This window comes from Phoxinus phoxinus (genome assembly GCF_949152265.1).
Source record: "Phoxinus phoxinus genome assembly, chromosome: 12".
Lineage (NCBI taxonomy): Eukaryota > Metazoa > Chordata > Actinopteri > Cypriniformes > Leuciscidae > Phoxinus > Phoxinus phoxinus.
The window spans coordinates 5651105-5675882 of record NC_136887.1 but is presented as its reverse complement, the minus strand read 5'-3'; the positions used below and the strand labels follow the sequence as shown (position 1 = coordinate 5675882).

The 24778-nt window shown below is 37.6% G+C and overlaps 1 protein-coding gene across 5 annotated transcripts in view; it reads right to left on the bottom strand.

Moving 5' to 3' along the window:
• gria3b (glutamate receptor, ionotropic, AMPA 3b) overlaps nt 1-22796 on the bottom strand; it is a 170133-nt gene extending 147337 nt beyond the window's left edge. For all 5 annotated transcript variants that reach the window (XR_013799696.1, XM_079630206.1, XM_079630207.1 and 2 more), the window contains exons 1-2: nt 22546-22796; nt 21951-22109 (exon numbers count right to left, since the gene is read on the bottom strand). Coding sequence is in view for 4 of the 5 variants with exons in the window: in XM_079630206.1 (XP_079486332.1) it covers nt 21951-22109; nt 22546-22624 (238 nt within the window). In the remaining variant the exon portion in view is untranslated. The remainder of the gene's footprint in view (nt 1-21950; nt 22110-22545) is intronic.
• Between the last annotated feature and the right edge of the window lie 1982 nt (nt 22797-24778).

The following is a 24778-nucleotide window of genomic DNA, read 5'->3' as shown; positions in this document are numbered from 1 at the left end:
GCAGCTGAAGGCCACAGAGTGTTAAATGTAGTTGAAGACATCACTCTGACCTTCAGAAGCACAACAGAGCCGAGACACCGGCCTAACAGGTTGCTGGGAGAGAAAAAAAGATGTGCACAATAGTATAGAAATCCCCAATTCTCTAATCACTGATATTATAAAGTATGGGAATGTCTCAAACGAATCACAGACTAGGAATAGGAAACTGTTTTGAAGTAGTCAGGTGAGAGTCGGGAATGCTTGAATCTGTCCAAACATTAAAGTTTGAAATACATAATATATCCCTAAACTGTGTAAATTAGTGCCAAGTACAAAGAGTGCTGTTGTCACAGCCGAACAACAGCAGGAGAAGTTATAACATCAAAACATTGATTTTTAAAAATTTGTGCACGATTTTACTTAACAATTATACTTATTACACCGTCTCTGTGGAAGACTTCCGTCCAGCGGTATGTTATTATACCGCAATAAAACTGTTAAAAACTGATAACGCAGGCTCATCAGGATAACTCACAGAAGTCAGCGCTTTAAGGTTGCTATAGGAACAGTTTTTCTCTGTGGAAGTTTTGCGTTTGGTGAGCTAATAAAATATTAAAACTCAAATCAATATTTTGAGTACAGTTGTTTAATTAAGTCATTTCTTGTTTCATACTAACACAGCTGCTGCCATTTTGCAATGACTGTTTTGTACACCGAAATGGATTATAAGATAACAAACAGGAAATATATATATATATATATATATAAATTCAGTTGGTAAATATCAAATTTTAAGTTGTAGAGATAATCACATAATATATATATAAATTAAAACAACAATTACTTATGTGGTGAAATGCTGTTTAATAAGTTTTATCACTGTACCGTTAAATGACCGTCTAGTTTGAACTTGCCGCTTACTAGCAACTGCTCTCTCCATTTAAAGAGCTAATAAAATATTTCAACTCAAGTCAATATTTTGTGTCTAATTATTTACTTGTGACAAGTAGCTGTGCAATAATCAGGATCCCCCTGTCTGGGTTTATTCTGCGATAAATACCAGCTGGATGTACATTATCCCTTACTTAATGTTGTGCCAACATCACCCCGTTTTAACCAAAACTGTATTCATCTAGTAAACATTGAACTCAAAAGAGCAAATAAAATGTGAATTGTCATGCTGGATCACTCAGAAACGAGAGCCAGAGGATCCAACTGCAGTTTTTAATTAACATAATAGCAAACACAAACAACACATGGAAACCAGAAAACCATGGAATAGAACGGAGTAAACCGACAAAACACACCAAAGAAGGACAAGACCTGTTAAACACCACAAAGGCTTACACACACACTAATAAGGGTAAAATGGAGGAATAGGGGAATCACGTGGGAATAACATGACAGAAATGCATACATAAAGCAATTTATGTCTCTTTACATTTAGATGAAAAGATGTGTGTGTGGGTAGAGTACAACAGGGCTAAAGGACACCTTCAGAAGAAATGCTTTTCACTACTCCCATAGTGTATGATTGCAGAAAAAAAATGTATGTTTTTGAGCAACTGCGAAAATAAATCATAAAAGTGATGGGTTAAAACCAGCACGGGGCAAAAAACACACAGTATTGAAACAAAAACTTTAGCTTGAATAATATGTTTTTAAAACAATAATACTTGTTCAAAACAATTGTTTTGTAAGAAAGTTTGTACTATTTTCTGTTTATTTGAATAAATAAAATAATTAATTTGTGTTCAATAAATATACTGTCATTAAAATATGTTAATATAAAAATATATTTAAAATTATTTTGAAAAGTAAAGATTCTGAAAACATTGAAGGAAATCCTAACTTAATATAGATTTACAGTAGTAAGAATAAATTATATTTTATTATATGATATGATGATTAATATCATGTTTTTTTAAACATGATGGTTTCATTATAAATATGGTAATTATCTCTAAGGTGGACACCCAACTTAATATATGATATTTACCAACTGAATCTAAACATGTCAACAAATGGAAAAGTCAGATGGCTGTTTACTGTTAATTATTTTGCCTTTTACCCCAGATATCATACTTGCACATATTCTTCCGTTATTGAAAAACTGTTGCTTTAATTACCTTGAACAAAAAATGAATAAAAAATGAACAAGACCTTATATCATTTTAGCAATTCTCATTTGCTACTAAATTTACAAAACATCAAATATCTTTGTGCTGCTGCCCACGATCACGTCAAGCTGTTGTTTAGGAAAGTGTGCGGCAAGTTTTTGTTCAGAGGAAAATCAAATCACAGGCGCCGTTCACCCCGGTGCGCCTTTAGCCCTGTTGTACCCTACAAATGAAACAAACAAATCTGCTGATTCACTTCTGTCATTTAACATTCAGAAGTAAAAACCAAATTCTCCTTCAAATCCATTCCAACTCTTGAGTCACTTGAGGAGCTTTGAGCTCAAGTATGATACAGATTTTTCCCCCGTAGCTCATTTTGAAATGGTTCAGCTGATGAATAGGTTGAAGACTCCCCGGTCTCGACTTCTGTTTACTCTCTCTGAACCGTTCTATGAATCTTTGAAAGAACACCGTATCCTGTTTTTCGCATCACTGTTTGTCCTAACCCTACTGCTGGTTTGTCACAATCACAAAGGCCATTTTTCCCTCCACAGCTGCGACGCATGAGTGATAAGCAGTCCATAATAACAAGTCATTTTCATTTGTGTGATTGTGCACACCAGGAGCGTGTCATAAGGTTGGCCATAAACCATCTGCAGCTTTGTGCTGCAGATAAACGTTTTCAAAGCATAAATGAGATTTTATGAGTGTGTGGGAATATTTACTCTTATACTTATTTCCCCCTTCTGTTTACCGGTGATGTTTTATGGTCAGCTGTGCATTCTTGTCAAATCATCATGCTGATATCATCTTCAATAACAACAAGGGCAAGATCTGTTGATTTCTGCCTCAAAGTGATTTATGGGGAAAGAACGTCTGGAAATATGGTCCCAAGAAAACAACAGGCAGATAAGAACAGCGCTCTGTCTAATAAGAGCTCAACGCCAGACCGGCGCCATCGTTGTCAAAACGTCCCCTTGGTTTTGAAAACGGTCAAAGCGCTACTTCAGCGGGATGGATAGCATACGCAGCACCTGACACAACTAGAGACTTGAAAGCTACAGTTAAATCAAACAACATCTGCGAGCACCAGTGATACCAGGATAAATAAGACATCGCTACTATACTTCTCAGGTTCCCTTTGATATTCCCATTAAAAATGCATTGTGTTTTATTTGCCTTCAAGTGAGTGAAGTGTTTGTTGCCCCCTGTCTTCCCCAAGCTATCTCGCAGGATCTCTCCGGAGCTCGATTCTGGCCGTGTTTTGTAGAGAAATAAAGCCTTAATTAAACTGGATTTCATAACACTGCCCACCACCACAGGATGATGTCATTGTTCTGGTGTAACGGCGAGGCCTGTGGGATCAAGTCTCTTTGGCAAGGGCAGTCGTTCAGGAGCAAGGACAGACACAACACAACAATGCTGAAAGTGTATTGTGGGAGGGATAGGGCATGGAGTAATGCAAGGCTTGACTGCTGTGCCCTTTACTGACAAGAATCACACGGGTCCATCCCACACCATGTGACCGCCCCGCTGCCTCTTTGGGACCTAAAATCCGAACCTGCCTGTATAGCATGAAAATGGCCTTGGAAACCCCCAACAAATTAACTGACTGACCACCCCCCCCTGATGACTGCGAACTATGACCGTCTCTATGGGACCTTTTCAGCATAATGCTCTGCATATATCTGCATATATTTCTTGCCACATGGTGCCAGCATATTGATTAAATTTTTTATTTATTTATTTAAATTTTGCTGAATTTTCTTTATCCCATGAGGTAAATACAATGAAAAACTAGATCCCCGGTACTTGAGCGAGCTCTTAACGCATTATAGTCCTTCACGTCTATTGAGATCTCAAAACTTTAGAATATCATTTATATATCATACCTAGAATACCAAAATGAACGTCTGGCGTTAGATCATTTTCCTATTTAGCACCTACACTCTGGAACAGTCTTCCTAACATTGTCCGGGAAGCAGACACACTCAGTTTAAATCTAGACTAAAAACCCATCTCTTTAACCGGGCATTCACATAGAAAATTATACATTTCTATTATTCAAATCAGTTAAATGATTATTAGGCTGCATAAACTAGGTCAAAACCGGAACCAGGAACACTTCTTATAACACCCGATGTACCCGTTACATCATAAGAAGAATGGCATCTATGCTAATGCTAGTCTTTTTGCTTATTCCGAGGTTTACTGTAATCAACCGGATCCGGGCCGTATCCAGACCAGATGGAGGACCTGCACCTAGACACGACCACAACACATAATGTAGTCAACCGGATCCGGGCCGGATCCAGACCAGATGGAGGACCTGCGCCTAGACACGACCACAACGCATGATGTAGTCAACCGGATCCGGGCCGGATCCAGACCAGATGGAGGACCTGAGCCTAGACACGACCACAACGCATGATGTAGTCAACCGGATCCGGGCCGGATCCAGACCAGATGGAGGACCTGAGCCTAGACACGACCACAACGCATCCCTGAAGTGTCAGCAGAGATTGTGTCAACTAGACTATCCCCTGTGAAGGTCTCATCGACACGACAGCCATCGGCACTGATCCTCAACAAACCCTGTAATATTATTACTGAAATCTTATTAGTAATTAGTTAAGCTACTAGTAAAGGTAATGTTCTTATGGTAACACGTTACAAGTAAAGCATTAGTGCCCAACACTGATTGACATTGTTTTTAAAAGTAAAACTCTAAAATTGTTTTCTAAAATCTAAATCTAATAGTTTTGTGAAATATTATGGAAATAAATTTGAATTCAATTGGAAATCTTTCATTTAAATACATCTAAAATGAACAATGAGCAGAATTAAAATACATGTCAATGAAAACCATTAAAATATAATATGGACAATATATAATTCTGTGAGAAAGTAATCTGTATACATCAACATTGTCATGATTCCCTGTATCTCTGTGTTAAAGGACTTTTATTTTGATGTGCTTTTGTCTTGAAGTATCTGGTTTCAGTTCCTGTGATTTAGTTCCTGTTTTCATATCAACTAATTACCAAGACTGCATCTGAAACTATCTAGTAGGCGAAAAATGGTGTGTGAAAAAATAAGTATGTCTGAATTCAGAGTACTTATAAAAGAGTGGGAAAAAGTACCCGGATGAGCTACTACTTCCGGTGAGATTCTGAAGTGTGCATCTGATGGACAGTTTACTATCCCATGTAGAGAGGATTTCTGAATGATAGTGAAGCGATGCAACTAATGCTGGTAGGTCACATGATAATGACAACATTGGTGAATGTAGTATTCAAAATATTTGAATAGTAGGTACTTCTTCAAAATAATGTGATTTCGGACACAGCCATCACTGTCCTTCATTCAGCCTATTGTCATCTTGTGCATTTAAAAAACTCTCAGTCATCGCCTGTTCATTGTCTTGTGTTGAAGTTTCATGCTGGTGTCTCTATGTATGGTTCCTGATGTTTATTAAATGTGATTTCATTGTTCATCTGATCTGCGCCAAGCAACTTTTGTGGATTACCACGTCTAGCCAGTGCGTGACAAACATACAGATGCCGTTATATTTTTGGAGGAAGCTCCCTTGCATGGGGATCATCATAACTGGGCATCCTTGGTATATAAAAAAACAAAACCTTTGAAAACCCTTGACTTAGAAACACCTTTCATCAGCACGACACTTGTTCATCCACGTCTGTGTCACGAATGATTCAGAACAAGTTCTGTGTGGAAGTATGAGGAGTAGAAATAATAATACTGATGCTTGCCATTTAAATCATTCAATAATTAGTGGATGTAGAGCTATATTAAACAGTTGATTTACTATCATGTTATGCGTTCAGTCTTCATATACAGCTTTTTTAAATTTCCCCTTTCAAGGCACATTATTTGTACCCTTGACCGTTCTGTGTTGAAGATTTCATCCCTCTTAAAGCATACAAATGAATTGCCAATCGCCCTGGGCTCTTGATCCATCCTGTTTTCTTTCTGCTGAATATTAAATGCACTTGTCTGCATAGCCTTCTTTCAAATCTCTTCAAGCACATCCATGGAGATGAGGACGGATGAAGGTCTTTTCTATCATCTCCTGATGGCTATGATTTGATCAGCACATGTAAGATTGAATGAAGCCTCAATACACAGGTAAGCAAGTGTGATGTGATTATTGTGGAAAAATAATCTCACTGAATGCACTCACTTTGCTTTGTTTGTTGTTGATATGAAACGGTTAATTTATTGCCACCAATAATAGGATATTCAAAGATAATGTGGTAACAATTTTTTTTGTTATGAAGACAATGCTTATAATAAATTATAGCTCCATTTATACTTATTTATAAGTAAATGTATAAAGACTAGGGCTGCTGGGCAACAATTAATCGCATCCAAAATAAAAGTTTGTGTTTACATAATAATATTTGAATAATCATAATAAATAATAATACAAACTTTTATTTTGGATGCGATTAATCGTTGCCCATGCATTATAAAAACAGTTATAGTTACATTTATATAATTTTTATAATTACCTGTAAGTCACTAATTTAGTTGTTCAATGTGCATGCTCATAGTCCATTATACACTGGTTTATAAGTATTAATAGTCAGTCGTATGGTTTCATGAATATATTTATAAAGATGCAGCTTACATTGCTATAATGTTATTATATTATGGTTACAATGACTTTTTAGTGATTTAAGATTTATTTCTGTCAAATAAGTGAATATATTGTTATTAATAGCCTTGTTGTGATCTTGAAAATACTTATTGTGAGTGAACGTCTCTATGCATCATTGATGGCTTTAAGTGAAGTGAAAACATAGGATGCAATTTTCTGAAAGCAAATGTTAAGAAATCATGAAGATGTGCTCATTATACATTACGTTTATTACGTTAACACTTTCTTTTACAGTGTCCTTGTTACATATGTAACATGTACTTACCATAGTTACAGTAAATTATGCATAATTGCAACTAACCCTCAACCAAATCCTAATGCTACCCTAACCCTATAAGTACATGTTGTTAATTATTATTACTCAGTCCTTAAATTTACAATTACACTGTAACAGTGACGCCTCAAAATAAAGTGTGACCTTTTTTTACCTGTAAATGTAACTAATTAACAATAATTCCTGTAATGATGAAAAACCTGAAATCATTAATACAAATAGTTGTAAAAATTTTTTTTTTTTAAATGTTACAATCTAGCAAAACACTGCAGCAATATTTTTTTAATTAAAATTCTAAGCTGCTATAAGCAATACTATGCATATGGCCGAAGAGATATTGATTTAACAAATCAAAATGACCATTTATGACCTCTAATGCATAATTGATAACTAATTGGTACAGCAAATGTAACGACCAACGCAATCTACCAAGAGCAGAGCAAATTAGCGTCTGGTTTAAGAAGTGCTTTTTTGTGGTGGTAAATAATGGCGCAAACACCAGTAAATTGACGAGTGCAAACCTTAGTGAATAATCTTGCATGAATCATTTAGAGCGTCTGAAAGAGAAACTCCTACAAATGCATATGCAATAAGATCAGCCGCAGAACTAACCCTGTACACACCTTTTCAGCGCTAATGTTACGCTGCGTGTCTTTCCCGACAGTCGCTCTTTAACGCTAAAAGTAAAATCTGGCCCTTAGTATCATAATACATGCCTGCCGAATCCACGCGCATGATGTGGTCAATTTTAATATATCATGCTCACTTTACGACTTAAAATAGTGTAGAAAATCCGAAAAATATTTGTTGCAGAATGCTGAATACAATGTATTATTATTTCAGTGTAGGCTCTGCCTCCCTTTGCCCTTACAGACGAGTGCACATCTTACTGTGAGATCTATATTTTAAGTAGATGCATGGGCCAGACAGGGTTTTCAACAAAAAAGGAGCTGAGGAGAAACTTTTTCCCAAGTAGATGAACAGTATTATGTTTGAGAAGCATCCACTGTCCTTATAGAGTAGCTCTTCCTTCATAATGCTGTTGATCCATGGTGGGACAGCAACTGTCCACTTGCCCTGAAGACATCCTCCCTCTCGTTTGACAGATCTCCCCCGACTCCTGCAATGCTGGACACCACCATTCTGACGGCAGACCCAGGCAGAAGTAGCTTTTTTTGGCTTTAGATTGCGAGGGGCAGAATGACCTGACAAAACGCCTCCAGTGGACCGATGCTCTGGCTAATGAGAACAGTGCCTGGCCAAGACCATACCATGAACTGTCAAGGGCATCTGTCAGAGAAAGTCATACATGACTTCACAATTTCATGTAAAAGCGAGAGACAGTTAGAAAGAAAAAGGCAGAACAAGTCGAGTCTTTCATCTCTCAACCTGTCATTACATATGCTCTTTGCAGCTGAGAGTTTGATCATAGTACAAGCTGTGCTGTCCTGCCGACTGACAGTGAAGGAAAATCTTGCCACTCATGAGAGATTAAGAGTTTGTCAAACATTCTAAAAAATCACACTTTTCACACCACAAATAATGTGTGTTCCTGTAGCGCTACCGGCGGAGCATGGCACTGGCAACCGTTTGATTTCCAGGAAACATGCAAGCTAACAAAAATATTTAGTTTCATATCACTTGAAATACACAGCAGAGCTATACCGCACAACGTTTTGCTCAGACTCGCCCCTGCAGGTACATACTGTAACTACACCATCTGCTTCCAAAAAGCAGATTTAGGTAAAAAAGCAGAGTTATTGCAGAATGAGGAGGGAAAATGGCCGTCACTCCACTAACATACACTGTTCCGGACTGGCTTTCAGAGTGTGTGTTACTTGGTAACACAAAGCTTTATGCATTTTATTTTTGTTAAATAGTAGCATTCTCATGTATTTCACACTTGTAGTTTGATTCTCTTGGTTCGACCAAAAAAGAAAAATGATACGCTTAGTTCTGTAACACTTTACAATAATGTTTTGTTAGTTAACATTAGTTAAATACTAGTGCTGGGCAACGATTAATCGCGATTAATCGCATCCAAAATAAAAGTTTGTGTTTCCATAATATGTGTGTGTGTACTGTGGATAATTATTTTGTATATATAAATACACACACATGCTTCTATATATTTAATAAATATTTGCATGTATATACTGTATAGATTTAAATATAATTTATATTATATATAAATATTGTATATGTAAATAACACATTTTTCTTAAATATATACACACACGTGTGTGTATTTATATGTACAAAATAATTATCCACAGTACACAAACACATATTATGGAAACATAAACTTTTATTTTGGATGCGATTAAACGTTGCCCAGCACTATGAAATACATTAGTTAACTTGAACTAAGAATGAACAATAATTCTACAGCATTTATTAATCTTAGTTATTGTTAGTCTCAACATTTACTAATACATTATTAAAATCAAAACTTGTATTTGTTAACTTTAATTAAAGGGGTGGTTGATTATGATTTCACGTTTCTAACTGTAGTTAGTGTGTGATGTTGCTGTTTGATCATAAACAACATCTGCAAAGTTACAACGCTCAAAGTTCAAAGCAAAGGAAGATATTTGCTTTTACAGAAAAGGACTACAACAAACGGCTGGTAGGAACTACACGACATTCCTCCCGGGTTAGTGACATCACCAACCCTAGAATTTACATAAACCCCGCCCCTGGAAACGTGATTTATAGATTATCAAGACAGAAAATGCTAATCAATGACTAGAAGATAACTACACATAAGCTACATAAATTCATCAACTAACCATTCAGAAATGTCCTGTTGCTTCTACATGTTGTCACTTCTTCTTGAGTCTCTCCATTATTGTCTGACTGGTTTGTTTTTGAAATTTTCAGTGCATGTCTGTATGAGTGCAAGCTCTTGAAGCTCCGCCCCCTGTGCCGATAGCAGCAGCTCATTTGCATTTAAAGGAACAGACACAAAACGTTGCATTTTTGCTCACCCTCAAAAAGTGACAACTTTAACATCCTATATACAAATATCAGTGGGGTATTTTGAGCTAAAACTTCACACACACACTCTGGGGACATCAGAGACTTATTTTACATCTTGTGAAAAGGGCATTTTACCACCCCTTTAATGCATTGTGAACTAACATGAACAAACCATATCCAGCTGTATTTTTATTAACTAACATTACCAAAGATTAATAAAAACTGTAACAAAGTATTGCTCATTGTTAGTTCTTGTTAGTTAATACATTAACTAATGTTATCGAAAGAAACCTTAATGTAAAGTGTTACCCTTAATTCTGGTTCGCTTAGTATTCACACTGTCATTATTAACACTGTCATTATTAACACCAGGCCTAAAGCTATAAAAAACGGTTATATGATGTAATTTTGCAGCAGAACTTACAGAACATCCAAATGCTGTGTGCTGGGCTAAATACGCTAGTTGTTTGCGTGTATATGATGGTATTTTTTAGAGAACTCCACAAAGGCTTGTAAAATGTCTACATCTTTATTGGCATTGATGGTTGCATGAAGAACCTTTAACATCCATTGAACATTTCTATTGTACAAAGGGTTCTTTATAGTGAAAAAGTTAATTAGAATATATATATGCAAAAAAAACTAATCACTGAAAGGTTCTTTGGGTAACCAAAATTGGTTCTTCAATGCAGTCACCGTGAAAACCAGCAGGTATTTGTCCTTTTTATCCGTGGTCTGCTGCATTTATATATCATTCAAACCTTACCAGAGTTCCTTTCAAAATGGTCCATTTGTTTGATGCGCACCAAGGTTGGAATGGCAGCATGTATACTTCTTCAAATGAACGAGCAATCGCAATCGAGTTTGTTTTAATCGAACCAAACCTGAAAAATGCCGGTAGGTATACATGAGGTATGTTCAGATGCTGGTTTCTGGTTTTCTGGTCCCCAGCATGGGAAGCAGGAGCGCTGGAGAGTTTTGCTTGAGAACAGCGTGACTTTGCTGGTCCACCAGCTAGACCAGCATAAACCAGCATAACCCAGCCTGGACCAACATGGAATTCATACTGGTTTATGCTGGATTTTTCAGGAAGGAAGTGTGAACACTCCCTTAAACGTTGAGAAGCTAATGTGAATAATATAAAACCAAGCTTTGTTGTAGCTTTTTTTTCTTTTCGAAAAGTAAAACAGCAGACTGCAAAGCGACGTGGCCAAATAACCCATCTGCTAGCAGGGTGTGTGTACGAAACTGGTGGGTCCCATAAAAAAAGGGTCTAGGCACATGTAAAATCTTGGCAGAGGAGATGCACAACATTAGCCTAATGACAGAATGAAAGATGGGCAACTTTGTGCAGACAGAGAGACGAGATTAAAGGGCCTAGGAATGCAAATTCTTTCTTCAACAAAAATCAAGAAAAGTAAGCTTTTCGAAGAGAACAAAAACCTGCATTGGTCTCGCTGTTCTATCGTGCTGCGAGGAGGAAGACATACTCAGCTTTAATTCAGCTGTGGCCATCAGAAAAGAAACGCTGCACCCACGGTCTTTTCATGTTGCTTCTTTGGCTTTGAACTGCTCGTCTAAATGTACCTGCGACTTCAAGCCTTGAATGGCATAATGGGAAAACAGAAGTAATTAGGGAGCTACCACCATCCCCTCCCCTTTCACCCCAACCAAACTTCAAAGTATAGCACATCTGTCATAGTCCTGGGCAAGAAAATGTATCGAACATTCAAAGCCCTGCCTGGAGGATTAGCATGCTCAAATATTGTTTAGCTTGTGTCACTAATTAATTTAACAGAGTGGCTTCAAAATCACTTTAACGTGCAAAGTCGCAGTAATGCAGGGAAGAAGGAATAAACTTCTAAAGACCGATGTTCTGAAATTAATTGAAGTGTGAAATTTCTGTGCATCCCCAAAACAGAACTGCCAAATTCATTTTCAAACAAAAATATTTGCAAATAGGATTGCAAATATTTCGTCCATTGGACGCACTACAGTCACAGGCTACATCCGAAATCTCATACTTCCCTACTATATACAGTAGTAGACGAAAAACAGTATGAGACTAAATAAGTATGTGTGAATTCACAGTAGTTATGACATTTTGATTAAAATTTATCATAGATTAATCATTCCATAGGGTCAGTTTTGATTTGATGCTGGCTTTAAGAAAAAATATTTTAGCATAAAAAAAATTACATACTACAGCTTTAATAACTTGTGGAGTAAACCAAGTGCAGTTTATTATCCCACAGAACATATGCAAACATAAAAAAAGACTTGACTTGGCAAACAAGAGACTCGCCGACAGCAGCGTGACACAAACAAAGCTAGACAAGGCACTAAGGAAACACGAGGGCTATAATGCTGCGTCCACGCCATGCCGTAGTTACCGTTATTTCGAGATGACATCATGTGATGTTCTACTCAGAACGGTTCACGTTCTTCGACTGGGAATTATGCCTTTCTATGCCAACACTATCAATGTATCAATCACAATAGAGTATGTGATTTCGGACACAGCCAATAACTAATGCCTAACAAGATACACCTGAGGGGTAATCAAGATGATAAACCAATGACAAGACAGAACGGAGAATCACCTGACAAGACAAACCAATGAAAACATAACACATGAAACAAAGGAACCACTTGAGGGAAACAGGGAATCACATGACATGAACATTCACCAATAAACAGGAACTAAAACCTAAACAGACATGACAAAGGAATGCCTATTTTTTTCCTGCAAAATACCACAAGTTTAGCTAGGCTAATTGACTAAACAAAACTCAAATGGACTTTGACTCAGTCAAACGTACCGGAGGCTATTAGCTCCGTCTTATCACAAGCAGTGCTGGCCCAGACATGATAAGCAAAACATGTTTGCCAAATATAAAATGCACATCTCATAAAATTCCAATCTCAGTGAACCTGTGCTTATTTATTCAGAGAAGAACAAGGCATAACAAGGCACAGCAATTTGATATCAGTTTGGCTGTATTGATCCCATCACAGAATGGCAATTTTATAAGCAGTGGTAGGACAACTTGATTCATATTCCAATCAAGAGAATGGATTCCGCCTCATGATTTAGCTACATGTCTAATTTCAAGCTAAAAGAGTTTTCTGAGGTAGTGCCGCTGTTAACAATGCCCTGCTACACAACGAGAAATCGAAATAGCATTCAGAGTTGGTTTTAAATGATCAGACAAGTTCATCATTTTTGGAGGGTAAAAATCTCTCTTTATCTGACGTGTAAACACATTTTTAAAGCGATTTCTACTAAATATACCACAGTTGAAACCCAAAAGCACTGCACAAAACCTACGAGGTACAAAAGCAAAACCCTGTCCCAAACACAAATCCGTGGGCTGGGAGGAAAATGCATGCGTCTTGGCAGATACATCCACCACGAGTAACACAAAACAAAGCAAAACACTCAAAACTTCTCTATAGCTCCGCTGCAAAACTGAGGCTTGCCTAAGACTCAAATTGGCAGCAAACAAACAAAGGATTAGATTCACCGTGGCAAAACAAACACAAACTTGTGACTGTCCAAACCACGAGAAGATAAAATCTAAGACAAAATGTAAACATGTGCAATTGCAACAGATGTGGTCTATTAAAGTGCAATATGTTAAAATCTCAAATATGCTGCATTCTGCAACTATAAAGACGTTCCGCTCTCCCGGAAATAATGTATGCTGTCTGGGAAGATTCATATCTCATTACCGGGAGGAGTGACAGAATGCGGAATGTACTCGGGTACTGAATTAATGCAAACAAAACATGCTTAAATGTGCTGTTTGCTTTGCCGTCGCAGTTGCCATACTGCGCATACTGTCTTCACAGTACACATCACAGCTGATTCCCTATGGCAAATATAGCTCTTATCTCGGGCTCGAGCAATCTCTGTACTTTGTTGTGCTCAACGTACTTCAGTGACTCAGAAATCTGTCTCCGTCAATAGGCGGTAGAGGTGAAATGTCATTTTGAGTCTATTTATTCTATTATTTTTGTGAGTTCTGCATTTCTGCCAGAAGATTTTGCAGCGGATGGCCATTTCATTGTGCTTGTGTGGCAGACAGTTCTGACAGTGCTGTCTTTGGTGTGCGAGCAGCTCTATTTGACCATTACGTTGCTGGTTCAAATGTAGATTCTTCTGTACGTGTATAATAACACTGTCACAAGGACACCTTCATATAATGTGTCAAATAAGATACAAGAGAGGAATGGACAGTCACAATGAATGCCAGTGTCTTTCGGTGTCAATCTGTTTTAGAAGTTCAGGTTTCACTACAAATAAACTATATATATACATTGCCCAGCCAAAAAAAAAAAAGTGTCTGGATTTAAATAGGCACATGCTTAAAGGATAATTCCGGTATTTAACACCTTGAGTCTATATTGTAGTTTGTTTTGGATGAACAAGAGTGGTGGACAACATTTTTTTGACAATGGTTCCTCTCTCTCGAGTTTTTGACTATAAAAGAATTGGCCATGGACCCATTTAACATTGGAGTCAATGGGCATGTCCGAAAATGTCATTAAAACAGCCAATAATGTTCGTTTACAAAACTGTTAAACTCACCGAGTGGTTAGTGGTGTTCGTTGATGATTATAAACAATATATCGTCGCAATATATGATTCCAATCCGTTTATTTTGCTATAGTGGAACTATTTTTTTCAACAATGGGATTTTACAAAATGACGAATAAAACACGACAGAAACTGTATTTCGCAACACTTTTTGTTTCTGGAACATCAACTAACATCACTAATCACTCGGTGAGTTGCACAGTTTTGTAAACGAACATTATTGGCTGTTTTAATGACATTTTCGGACATGCCCATTGACTCCAATGTTAAATGGGTCCATGGCCAATTCTTTTATATTCAAAAACTCGAGAGAGGAACCATTGTCAAAAAAATGTTGTCCACCACTCTTGTTCATCCAAAACAAACTACAATATAGACTCAAGGTGTTAAATACCGGAATTATCCTTTAAGAGTTTATGATTGGATCATCATTGCAGTGATTATTGTGTTTTTAGCATGTTTGGCAACAGTTCTTCTAACTCTAATTGATGGAGTGTGTAGCTTTTCATTTCTTAATCAGCCATAGGAAGACACATCATGGCCATATTCAAGGATGACAATATCAATATTCATCAAGAATGGTTGTGAGGAGCATGAATAATAATTTTCACACATGAAGTCCTGAGCTTAAATTCATTGAGAGTCTTTGGGATGTGCTGGAGGAGACTTTACAGAGTGCTGGACTCTTGCACTGACAATACAAGATCTTGACCGAAAACTGATGAACCTCTTGATGGAAATAAATGTTATAAGGTGCATCAGTTTTTGGTCTAGATCTCGTATTGACAAAGCTACACACTCCATCAATTAGGGTTAGAAGAACTACTGCCAAACATATAACAAGCTATAAATTTAATAGTCACTGCAATAATGACCCAATCATAGACTCTTAAGCATTTTTTTATTTTAAATCCAAACAGACAGTTTTTTTGGCTGGGCAGTGTGTATGCCACTTTCAAAGTCACTTGAATCACCTTTCATCCCCGTTCTGATGCTCAGTCTGAACTTCAGGAGATGTTATTGATCATGTCTACATGCCTAGATGCATTGAGTTGCTGCCATGGGATTGTCTGATTAGATATTTGCATTAACGAGCAGTTGAATTGGTGTACCTAACAAAGTGGCCGGTGAGTATATATATCTTTTTTTTTTGTTTGTTTGTTTTTTACTAATGAGAATTTGGGGAGACATGCACTTATGTCAGTCATAACAGTCATAATACCAAAATATCAAGGGTACTAAAAATGCACTTTATATATTGCACAATCATTTTATTATGCACAATAATTTTCTTTTGGTTTTGTGGTGAAAGATGACCTATCCCAGAATGATATTTCTTCCAGGATAAAGAAACTGGAAATCTCATCAAAACGTCCCCAGACTATATATAACTTCAACATCATTAGAAACAAAACCAATTGTACGGCCAAAAAATGTAATCTCAGAGTACAATCAACTAGAACAGTTTGAGAAGCAGTCTCATTACTTTGCTCAGTCATTCATAAACGTTGGTTTCCTTCATTGTCACTTTGTAAACAGTAATTACCTAAATGATTGATTGATAACCTGACAGCGAAGCAGTTGAACAACAAAATTGCTTTTCAATGCCAGTACTCATATCAGATAGACAAAAAAAGAATAATTGATAAAACCAAAAACAACAACTTGCTAACCGACTTCTTCCCATGCATTCCTTCTCCACTTTGATTGTCCAAGTGACAGTAAAGAGAAGCTCTTTGGGGCGACGTCCGATCAACCGAATAGGCAGAACGACGCTGATAAGGTCTTGTTTACTTGATTCCTAGCTAGTAACAAGGAAAGAAGAAATGATTTTGTGTTGAAAGTTTGTTTGCGTTCCAGGCCTGCTGTGAATGTGGGCTGCTGGGCTGCTGTTCCTAATGAAGGTTTACAGGGAGAGACATGTGACGCTTCTCCAGCCTTGGAGGAACATCGCTTCCCTTAAATAGATTCACCTTAAAAGACATCTACTCCCATGTGACGAAATTAAATTAATATGCGCTGATTTTATATAGAGCAACCAGCACGAGAAGCAAGGCGAAAAATGAAATATTGAAACATGTTTCATGGAGTCTAAAGAAATGTTCCACTGATTTGCTATTCATAAAGCTTTATGTCTCACTTTGGATCTTTATTACTCATATTTCCAATTCAGTTTCACATTAAAGACAAGTGAACCAAGAAATTATACTGGGAACCTATTATGCATGATTCTAGGTAAGGTATTTTTTGAGAAGACTAGATGGTGAAGACATTGCAAGCTTCTGCTCCTCATGTGAAGGCAAGAGCAAAAATAATTTACACTGATAATTAGTTAAAGCAAATATTACTGCAGCTCATATAACACGAGGGCCTCGTAGCTTACCACCTAGTTACCACCCAGAACACCCTAGCAACTGCATACTAATGCATTTTTCTTTGAAAAGGTACGAATCTAGTTGCCATTGCACTAATTCAGCTGAATATGACACATTTTGGAAGCAGCATTTCAACTTTTCCCATCCATAAAGGGCCATTTCTCCGTGCTTCCTCTGTGCTTTTTTGATTTGCTGTTAAACAAATCTCCACAAGGGTAAAAGGAAAACACTTAGAAACGACTGTGACAACTTTAGCACATGGCGTCATCTAAACACACTCACTGCCGCAACGATTTGAAGATTTTATTCAGCGTGCTTCAGATCTTTCATGCCGCTTTTGAAATGCAAAACGAAAAGTGTAGCTGTCACGTTTGAGGAGTAATGGAAACACTTCTTCACTTTGCACAGTTTCTCAGTGCTTGTAGAAAATCATTTGGGTAGCACTTTATTTCGATGGTCCTCTTCACACATTCTTCTAACTGTAAGTAATTTTGATCAACTATCAGTCATTAGAGTGTTAGTCTGTCTTCTTAAAGGAAACCTATTATGCCCCTTTTTACAAGATGTAATATCGGTCTCAGGAGTCCCCAGAATGTGTCTGTGAAGTTTCGGGTCAAAATTCCCCACAGATCATTTATGTTGTTAATGTTAACCTTTGTTAACCTTTTTGTGTGGGCGGAAAAACAAGCTGTTTTCGTGCTTGTATCTTTAAATGCAAATGAGCCGCTGCGCCCCGCCCCCATATCCAGAAGAGGGCGGAGCCTGTACAGCTCGTGCCTTGGATACTCCACGCCAAAAACTAAACATCAGTTTAGTTTTGATCATCATCTCTATCGCGGTCACGCTCACGTGACATTGCAGTTCTTCATCGCCGTGAAAGTTTATTATCTGTATGTGTTTTTAAGCCATATCAGTCTAAACTTCTGATATATGGATTTCAGAGCTCTGAAGCGAGTATTTAACTAAGTTCTCATTCACGTCTTATTGTGCTTAAACTATCAAATACACACAAGGTTATTTAAAAAACACACACAGTTCACATAAACACAGTCGGTTATATCTGTAAATGTAAACACCAAGTACAGAAATCGGATGTGTATATTAAATCTGTGTATTAAAGTGACAGCAGAGTAATATACAGTACCTATTGCTATATATGCTGTTAATATGAATCAAACAACAAAAGAAAAACAGAAAATCACTCATTGTTTGATTAAATAATTTTAGTAGCATTAGTAATAATAGATTTCTTATGTAAATGCTGCTGTTAAATGCTCTGGCGAGGAGATAAACATGGCGGACTGTGTACAGCTCACTGAGGGCGGGGTCTATGCTAATAGGGCGGAGTCTGTCAGCAGTTGTGGGCGGGGCCTAAGCATGTGTGAGGTCGCATAGAATCTGCAAACGCTTATTCTGAGACACTACTTGTGATTTATGGGGATTAAAGAAAGAAAGGAGTGGATTTTTATCACTAAAGAGTGGTTGTGTAAAGGCGCCATGTAAAAGTGAATTCTGCATAATAGATCTCCTATAATCTGCTAACACTTTATTTTTATGCTCCCCAACAGACTGACTATAAGTCACTTTGCATCTACATGTCAACTTATTCTACTAACTGTAACCCTAACCTAACAGTCTACTAATACTCTAATGAGAGTTAGTTGACATGTAGTTGAAAAATGACTTATAGTTAGTAGAATGTCTAAAGGAAACTATCAAAATAAACTGTAACCATTAGTTGTTGTAGTATTAAATGAGAATTTGCGTTAGATTTTTCCGTATAAAATGTCATCATGGATACCTCTAATTAAGAGCACTGGCATTTACAAAAACACAACTACTAACATTTGCAGTGGCTACAGGGCATGTGCTTTTGTATGAGGCTAATAATCATTAACCAAACAAAGTTAATGATTATCCAATATGTCAACTGTTCACATGAACTTTTCATGGCATATGTAAAAGTGATTTTTTTTGGTGGGGAAAAAGTAAGATGCTGTGCTGCACCAATTGATATTCAAACAAAACAATGCCAGCCTAAAAAAAGAGAACATCTAAATTATTTGGTTTTAAGTCATTGCTAAATCAACCAAAATACATTAGTTTATAACAACAAAACCCATCTTTTTTGAGAAGTTTTTTTTTTTTGTAAAATCAAAATGGCAGCTAACACCTTTACATGTTTGAAAATGACACCGGCATTTGCGTCAGACATTATAGACCGTCTTGAATCCTTTTCCAGATGCTTTGTAAGGGATTCTCTTAGGACTACTGTGCCCCTCGATTTATTAGGATTGCTAAAATCCATCTTCCTTCTCCCCCAACACTGTGCATCTTCAGTGCAGGGACATGTACTATTGCTAGAACAATGTTATCTATTATTTATTCACTCATTTTCGTAACGCCTGTGCTCTTATCAGTGCAGACACCTCATTAGTACGTGATCGCCGCTCAAAACACAGTAACGCAGAGATTCGCGCCTCCTTTCCCACAAACCCACCCCACCTTGACACTTGGGTTTGATTGGCTGCCTATGTGTAGATCCCAATGGCAGTCAGTGCAGTGAAGCAATATGAGGTCTGTTTGTTAATGAGAGCACACTGCAGAGGTTGAGGAGCGCTCTGGAAATCCACACGGCTGCTGAGGTTACCACATCACAACAGCACTGAAGCCAACGCATGAGTAGAGCAACTGCTGGACTGAGTGTATGTGCTCAGACAAGTACACATTATACATATATACATTCACAGTATAAGGGCTTGCTGGGTATCACGGTCAGTTGTCAGGCAGCTGTATTTCTTATACTTAGTTCACCCAAAAATTAAAATTATGTCATAACTTCTGTACCTTACATACTTAGTTCACCCAAAACTGAAAATTATGTCATAATTTACTAACCATCAAGCTGTTCCAAACCTGTATTCATTTAAACACAAATGAAGATATTTTGAAGAATGTCAGAAACCAAACAGTTGATGGACCCATAGTATGGACAAAAAATACTATGGAAGTCAATGGGGTCCAACTGTTTGGTTTCCGACATTCTTCAACATATCATATTTTGTGTTCAGCAGAAAAAAGAAACTCATGCAGATTTGAAACAACTTGAGGGTGAATAAGTGATGACAAAAGTTTCATTTTTGGGTGATCTGTTCCTTTAAAGCTCATATACCACAAAGTGTGATTTTGGCCGATCTGACATCTGTAGGCCTTGGGTTGTGTATGTATTGGGCAACATGATAAATCTGCCTATGTACATATATTTCCAAATGTATTAGCCAACGGAAATGACTAACCATTGGAAATGGTCATTTAACGTATAAGGGTGGCCATTTGTCCTCCTTTTAAGATCATCACAACTTTATCCAATGGTATATAATTAATAAATATGTAGGCTAATATTAAGTAATGTAAATTATATACACAATATTGTCGATGCAACTGTTTTTGCTCTATTTTGCCCACAAAACAATAGTTGCCTATCCGATCAACAGACGTGTGTTTTGTTCCTCAATGAATCAGCCGTTTTGAACAAATCAATCGAATGAACAAATCAATGACTCAACAGTGGCTTGCTGCCACTTACTGGTGGTTTTAGTTTCATATTTAAAGAATCTTTTCTTTTTAAGTTTAATATTTTCCAACAGTTCATATTTCTATATTAAATATATTTAAAAACTTAATTGCGTAACATTATTTATGCGGCTGTAATTGCTCTGTAAATGCATTCATAGTTAAACAACAGTCTGTGTAAATACATCTAAATATCATCCCTTAATGGACAGGTTAATTTCCGTCACTGCTTATGTTTTGGGGATTATTTTTAGCGTCTTCCTTTTTGGTGTTATAGAAACGCCCATTCTATCCAAAAACCACCAACCACTTTGCCAGTGGATAATTCTGTGCATACTGCACACACACACATACATATTCTTAGATATCAATATTAGTCAACCACTATTTAAGCAAAAAAGTAGAATAGTGAGTGTTGAAAGTCTGGTAGGAAATATTCAAGTCTCAAATAACAACATATTTAGTTTCTGTCTCTCCAACAATTCCATGAAAGTCTCAGGTTGTGTAATCTTGCATGCCATCTCTCTCACACCTATCTGTACTTCTACAGTGCTGGGGTTATTCAGCGTTGCCAAGGGAACTTGCTTTTGAATTCAAAGTGATTTTGACTCAGAAATACCGACAGACTGTGCCCACAAAGCACTTCTATCACCGAATGCTCATCCTCTTATTGCAACACTTTCACTTGCAAATCAGACTGGACAAGCATGGACGCCGCAAAAGAACTGTCATAATTACAAAGCGATTCGAGCACAAACACATCAAAGCAGAAACACAAAACGACTTGTCATGTACTAAGCAAGCGTAACGGTGAAGCCATCCACGGCGGCTGAAGGGAAAAGCTAGAATCTTGATAAATATCACAAGTTTCTGTTCTGTTGATATATGATCCTGAAACTATGAAATCCTCTCCTTGACCTCTCCACCCTATCCCAACTCCAAACCCCATCTCTGAGGGTTATAACTCTGGCTTCTGAATCTAACCCTGTCTGGTCGTGGTTTTGCTCTTATATTGTCTGTCACTGTATGCCTCGTCATTATTGAGCTACTCAATCAGTACCAACACATTTCATTTGAGCTCCACAGTGAGGCATGATGTTAGTAGGTTGTGCACTAACTGGATCATTACAGTAAAGATTATGAGATAATATATGGGGTAATAGAAACTCTTCCCTGCAGAACACCCCATTAGATACAGTGGTTCTCCAGTTCTACAGCTGCATTGAGCTGACATCTATCACAGTAGAGACTGGTTTATCACCAACGGACAAGCATGATAATTAACACAGAACACAATTATTCCTCCGTCTCGTTCAGTTGTATGAAGCAGCGTTGAAGCAATAAAGCTCATAGTACTCACATGCATGAGTGACAGAGAAACTGTTGGATGACTCCAGGTTATCTACGTTGTAATTGAGATGGAAGGGTTTCTCAGTCGTGTTCTGGTTGGTGTTGTAGAGCTGCACGGCGAATCTGAAAGCGCTGTGTTCCTGCACGGTGGATCGCATGAAGAGCCCACCTTTATGAAGACCAAACAGCAACGAGTCAAAGATGATGCACAGATTTCATGAATATAAAACAACCGGCTTTAATCAGCACTATAGAGAGTCAAACCCTTTCAGACACATTCATGGACTCAGTTTGATTCGCATCCATTCGTAGGAAGGAACTTTCTCTCAAGTTTATGAAAAGAGATTGACAGCTGACATGCATGCAGATTAATATAAACCTAAACATTTTGCATAAACAATCATAATCGTTTTATTAGTAATGCATGTGTTTAGTTACGTATCGTGTGTGATGATTCCTTAGATTGTATTAGTGGTGCACTTAACACAGCAAGCAATACGTCTTCGTGTAACCCATATATACATGCATATACGCATATGCATCGAAACCAGACATCGACACACAAATAGCGATAAAAGAAGGCAAGCATATCCGGACGGACTCACCGATGTTGATCTGATTGGGAAAGCCAGCGAGAGATGTGCCGAATAGCCATAATAAAAAAAGCAGCGCGCTTTGAGCCATTTTCTCTCCTGCCTCAAAAAAAACCAAGCCTCATAAAACGAACTGTTTGAGGAGAATCATAAACGCAAAAATCCAGCCGTGAGTGAAGCGGAGCGACTCATGGAGAACAATTCTTCTGCATGTGGGGGAGAGAGAGAGAGAAAGACAGACTGAGAGAAAGAGAGGGGGAGATGAGGAGAGAGAGAGAGAGAGAGAGAGAGAGAGAGAGAGAGAGAGAGAGAGAGAGAGAGAGAGAGAGAGAGAGAGAGAGAGACTGGTGCTGAAGATGGTCGAGGCGACTGAGAGCATCATATTCCGAGTGAGCGCGAGCGGCTCCTCCAATTGGACCAGCAGGGCGATATTGATCAAACTTGAACTGACGTTGAAGAAGAAGGAGATTTGGTAACACTTTCTATGAAGCCTGTATATTATTAATGCATGCATTATAGAGCTTATCAAAATACATGATAATACGATTTTTTACGACAACATTTATAATGCATTTTAAACATTAATAAAATAAAGGGAATGCGTATTAATGCGCATTATACACAATTTCAAAAACGTGAACCGTAAGGTGTGTTATTGGCAATACCGTTTACTCTACTCACCGACTGACGCAAACTTTTAAAGAATATGATGTATTATGATGTAACCCATCTGGTGTTGGTCATGTTGCAGAATTATGCTGTACTGTTTAAAGATAAAACCATGACTAGGTAAGAAATGTAATACATTCTACCTGAGGTTATTCTCACTATTCATGAGAATATGCTTCATGATCATGAAATTATCAAAAGAAAGCGGTGGAAAACCACTAGCCTCAAGGCGACCAATGTCACGATAAATGACCTCAGCAGCTGCATGTCACGGGTTCATGCAGTTTATTTAACACATGTAATTACCTTAATTAAAAACTCAACCCTTTGATGTATTAGGTGTGTTCATTTACTAACGCTCAATGTACTAATAGCCAGTGACGCGACCAAACCTGTTCTGCGCTCTCGCGAAATCAAAGTTTGTTTCGTTTAACTGCAGATCCGGTGTCACGTGGCTGTATACTATTGGTTTTTGTTTTGTAACATGAAGCCCCTTTAATTGATCTCCATCGATCGCTTTGTTAGGAATAGCGTCACTGAAAGCGATTGGATATCGGCGTGAGGTCATATTTGATTCGCACGCGTTATTCTGTTTAAATAAATAATTACGCGGTTTCAATAAGTGTTTTTAAAAGTTGAGCTATGAACACGCCGTCTAAAAACGCGACACCAACGCGCAAAATACAAAGACGCGACGCAGCGGCCGTTTGACGCGTGTTTGCACAGATCACTAGTTTCTTTCAACCTCAATTAAAACATGACAGACGCGTAACGCCACCTTAGGAGGAACTACTAAACATAACAATCGCGAATTAAGTGAATGAACGACTGCATATATGGACTCAGCAGAGGCAGAGAGAGAGAGAGAGAGAGAGAGAGAGACGTATATTGTTACGTTGACCCTTTTACACCGCAGCTGTTATTGAGACGGTGCTGTCCATGGTGCTGAATCTTGTACTGTGAAAATGTGATTTCGTATATTGTAGATTAATGAAGTGAAACAGTTCCCCTACTTTATATATTACTGTGTTCAATACTGTGTATTTACTTGAGTGAGTGACTGCTTTGTAAGTCTGTGTAACTGCATGCAACTTTGCCCTGTCCCACCTATAAAAAAAGAAAAGCTATATTTACACATTAATCTATAATATAGAATTACAATATAATTTATATCCTATAAACATTATTTGAGATTTTTAACTACGGCACGTATAGCCTTGCATTGCCTATCCTCCGTGTATTTTTGTCAGTCGGAAGAACAATTCAAGGATGACAGTTCCATTTATCGTGGGCTGCAAAGCTCTACCAAAATTGAGTTTTTAATTGCACTGCAGACAGACAAGGCTTTAGCTATTGATACTAAAATTGGCTTGTGCCCCCAGTGCAGCATTGCAAAGGGAAACGTCATTGCAAGTTCCCTTCAACAGCAGTTCTGCAATCAATGTGCTCACCAAAATGAGTAATAAAGATGTACTAGTTAATTTCAAAGCAGAGAAGTTAATTCCCCAACATCTCCTAAGACCATGTACAGTTTTACAAAATGGTTATGTAAAACTAATAAACAAACAAATAACAT